At 41.3% G+C, this 3,692-nt stretch overlaps 1 protein-coding gene across 1 annotated transcript; it reads right to left on the bottom strand.

The window, feature by feature from the left end:
• Positions 1-523: 523 nt before the first annotated feature.
• LOC149176704 (uncharacterized) lies at positions 524-2,479 on the bottom strand. The gene is made up of 2 exons (XM_089421541.1): positions 2,143-2,479; positions 524-1,593 (listed from the first exon to the last, which is right to left on the bottom strand). Exons 1-2 carry the CDS (start codon positions 2,477-2,479, stop codon positions 530-532), a joined length of 1,401 nt encoding a protein of 466 aa, XP_089277667.1. The 3' UTR covers positions 524-529.
• Positions 2,480-3,692: the final 1,213 nt, after the last annotated feature.

The following is a 3,692-nucleotide window of genomic DNA, read 5'->3' as shown; positions in this document are numbered from 1 at the left end:
ATCGAGAATCTCACTCCCTACCTATGAAGAAAAGTTGACAAAAACATGTTAATTCCAACTATTCTGAAATACCAACCTCATTTCCAATTATTTTGAAATACAATATTAATCTGTTTTCCCACCTAAACCAAAGTTATACAATAACTCTCAAATTTAATTACTAAACCTATTAATACCAACAAGGGCCGTTGTGTAGCCCCCACGAGGTCTAAAAACAATTAATAAAAACAAATCAGAACCAAAACACCAATAAATTTTTATCATCTGTCTTATTAGCTCCCTCCAGCAAATGCATTCGCTTCCCTTATTCATTAATCATCAGGAATTAAATAGATACATAGGCAAAAACAGATTCCTAATTAATAGGAACTGAATGTCAAATAAAGAGCAAATCATAACTACGTAACCTATTCTCCATTAATTTCTAACATCCCCCTTAATGGAGAAAAGGATTTTTAAACACACTTAAAATGTCCCTAAACAAATCAAACTTCAGTCTTCCTAGTGGCTTAGTGAATTGTAGTTCCAGCTATTCTTCTGTCACGTCCACCTCAGATGTCCACACAATGTCCTTTAAAGCAGTAGAAAAATTCTCGTAGAACTTGTTGTACTCCAGGGTATCCCCGCCAGCTTTTTTTTTCACTTCCACAACAAAGAGAGAAGGAGAAACTTCAAAAATCTCTGTAGCTACAGAAAGATGCCCCTTTCTACCTGTTTCAGACCCCTGGAACCTCATCTTGTAATCACGTCTTTTAACATTGAACCCAAGTGGCTTCACGATCTCCTCCATCTTTGTGATGATTTCTGTAGATGGGTGCTTAGATGTGAACCTTGCTTCCCTAGTAGCACTCTGTTTTTTCTCAAATAGACCAGATAGATTCAGCCCCTTAGACAATGAAATGATATCAAATGCATTCATAAGAGAAGGTCTGCCCCCCTTCAATTCCTTCTGTTCCATTACAAGGTGTTCAACAAAATCACTAAATATTGCATTGATGTCATCAAGGCTGGTATCTCTTTCTTCTTCAAATTTGACTGGATTGTAGCCTTTCTTGAACCAGGAACTTTCTAACATCTGAGGAATTGTAATCCGATATTCATAATTCGGCTCAAGTATTCTCAGAATCAGTTTCCGAGCTCCTGGAGAAAACCATTTCGGGAAAGTGAAATCTGCTCTGTATATCTTCTTATAAAGTGCTATGATGTTGGGTTCATCAAATGGTAAATAACCAGCTATGTTGAGTTCATCAAATGGAGTATCTGACCCTTCGTCTAATAGGGACAGGTGACGGGAAAGCGTCGTCTGGTTCTTCATCTCCAGACTCGACGGGGCCAAAACCGATGCCGAATTGGGAACCACCGTGGGGAGAATATCCAGGCTCTCGTCGTGAATTTCGCTGCTGTGGTTGGTGTCAGAGTCGATCTTCATTTTCTTCGGGTTTAAGTGAAGCGCTCCAATTACCTTCTCAGCAGGTACCATTGATGATGGATACCTGCTGTCCCGGCTCCTTTCAGCAGACTTATTTGACGTCATCAAGGCTTGCTGAGGCGTACTTTTCACATCCAACTTGTAGAGTCCTCCTATGTAAATACCTGTAGCAATGGGCTTCATGTGATCCAAAAAATCTTTAATAATGCAATAAGATTTAAAAAATTCTACCTTGAGGTCCTGATCTGTAATCTTGGACACAGAAATCAGGTTCTTCTTAATGCCAGGAACATACCACACATCAGATATATTCCTGATCTTACCATCAGGCAGAGTAACAAGGACATCTCCATGTCCCTTGATCTCGTACCCACTATTATCTCCAAGATAGACTTTTACTCCAGTGTTGGATTCTTTAAAATTTCTGAACCATGGCTTTTTACCTGACATATGCGAGGAGGCTCCAGAATCCACGATCCAAATATCAGATTCATCCTCCTCAATAGCAGTGTCACCCTCGGCCATAAATATTCTAACATCCAGATTCTAATCTGGGTCTGTATCTGCATCTGCATCTGCCAAATGACCTGCATGCCTTTTCTGATTGTACCTCTCTTGATTTGCCTTCTTCTTGCGACAAAATTTAGCAATATGGCCTATCTTACCACAATAAAAACATTCAGGAGCAGAGTCATTTCTATACGAGGTCATACCTTGTGGTGTCATTTCTGATGTGTTGCTCCTCCTCTGATCAGCCATCGCTCTCCTTTTTGGCTTGAACTTTGTTATCAATGCAAGATCTGGATCTTGAGGCTTGAGAGACAACCTCCTTTCCTCTCCATGTAGCAAAATTCCAGTAAGCTCTTCAAAACTTGGAGGATTTTCCCTTGCATTCAATCCAGTTATAAACATCTGATAGTCATTTGTCATACCGTTCATGGTGATTGTCACCAGATCATCATTTGCCACGGTTTGACCGATATCAGATAGTTTATCTTTAACTTCCTTTATCCGAGATAAGAATGACGAAACAGACTCATTCTCCTCCATCTTGATTGAGAGGATCTTCTTCCTGAGGGACAAGGTTCGGCTGGTGTTCTTGATTTCATACATGTCTTTGAGAGTTGTCCAGATCTCATTCGCTGTCTTGCAATCCCAAATATGAGGGATGATGCAATCTTTAACTGACAATTTTAGTAGGACTTTTGCCTTCAGCTCCCTTTTCTCCCATTCTTGAGTTGTTGCATTCGTTCCACCATTTGCAACAGTTGGCTTACCTTCATCACCGATGACAATGCTGTAGGTATTCTAACCTTCAAGCAAAGTCTGAAGCTTAAATTTCCAATTTATGTAATTGGAACCATCCAATTCGCTGCTTTCATTTAAATAATCTGCCATATGAGAATTCATCTTGAAAAAAAAAGGTTACCCCGGCAACTTAAAAAAACAGGCTACCTGGTGGAGTTTCTCTGCGCGCGTTCCTCCGTCCAAATCGAGGGATGTTGCTTTCTTACAGACTACGACACCTCAGCGCGGATAGATCAACAAGCCTCCACCAACAGTCAATGTCCAAACGCACCTCCTCAGAACACACAGGTTCCACTCAGCAATTCCAAGGACAACGATCAGATATCTTAGTAACAACAGTGAGATATCGGCTTACGCAGATGGAAGATCAGACAATAGAAGCAATTCCATTCTAATCAGTCAGCCATTCGGGCAGACCAAAGTTACCGTGATGCGTTGACGAGACACTGATGAGGAAAAAAGATGGGAGGCCCCAATGAAATCTTTTAACGCAGAATTAATCCACCAATCAGCCTGCGGCCCCTCCACATAGGCGGCACACTACTGCCTCACGAGCTCGCACCGAAGCTCCCCAAATACAAAGACAACTAGTGATTAACACAATCACAATGCACTGGATAATCCCCGTTGCTCGATCACTAATATCGCTCGATCACCATACGTAGTCTTCGATCAGCCACAGGTTCAACAAATGATGGACAAATAGTACCACAAACTTTATTTTCCTCGGCCCAGAAGGGAGAAGATCTGGCTCAATTGTGCCCCAATCGATCGGTGTAGCTCAAACGAAATCGCAGCAGCATATCAACCGTAGATCACACGAATCATTAAACAACAATACCGATGCCAAGATCTGGCTTCTTAACAAACGGGCAGGGCTTAGAAACTCGATTCAATTTTGCAGTGATCAAAAAGGATTGCGCAAACCTTTGGCAGGTTGCAACCGAACATGCAC

The sequence above is a fragment of the Pinus tabuliformis genome, chromosome 4_1 (genome assembly GCF_031772625.1).
Source record: "Pinus tabuliformis cultivar Carrire ecotype Pingquan chromosome 4_1, CPIR1, whole genome shotgun sequence".
Taxonomy (NCBI): domain Eukaryota; kingdom Viridiplantae; phylum Streptophyta; class Pinopsida; order Pinales; family Pinaceae; genus Pinus; species Pinus tabuliformis.
The sequence above is the reverse complement of the archived record's forward strand: the minus strand, read 5'-3'. Positions and strand labels throughout refer to the sequence as shown.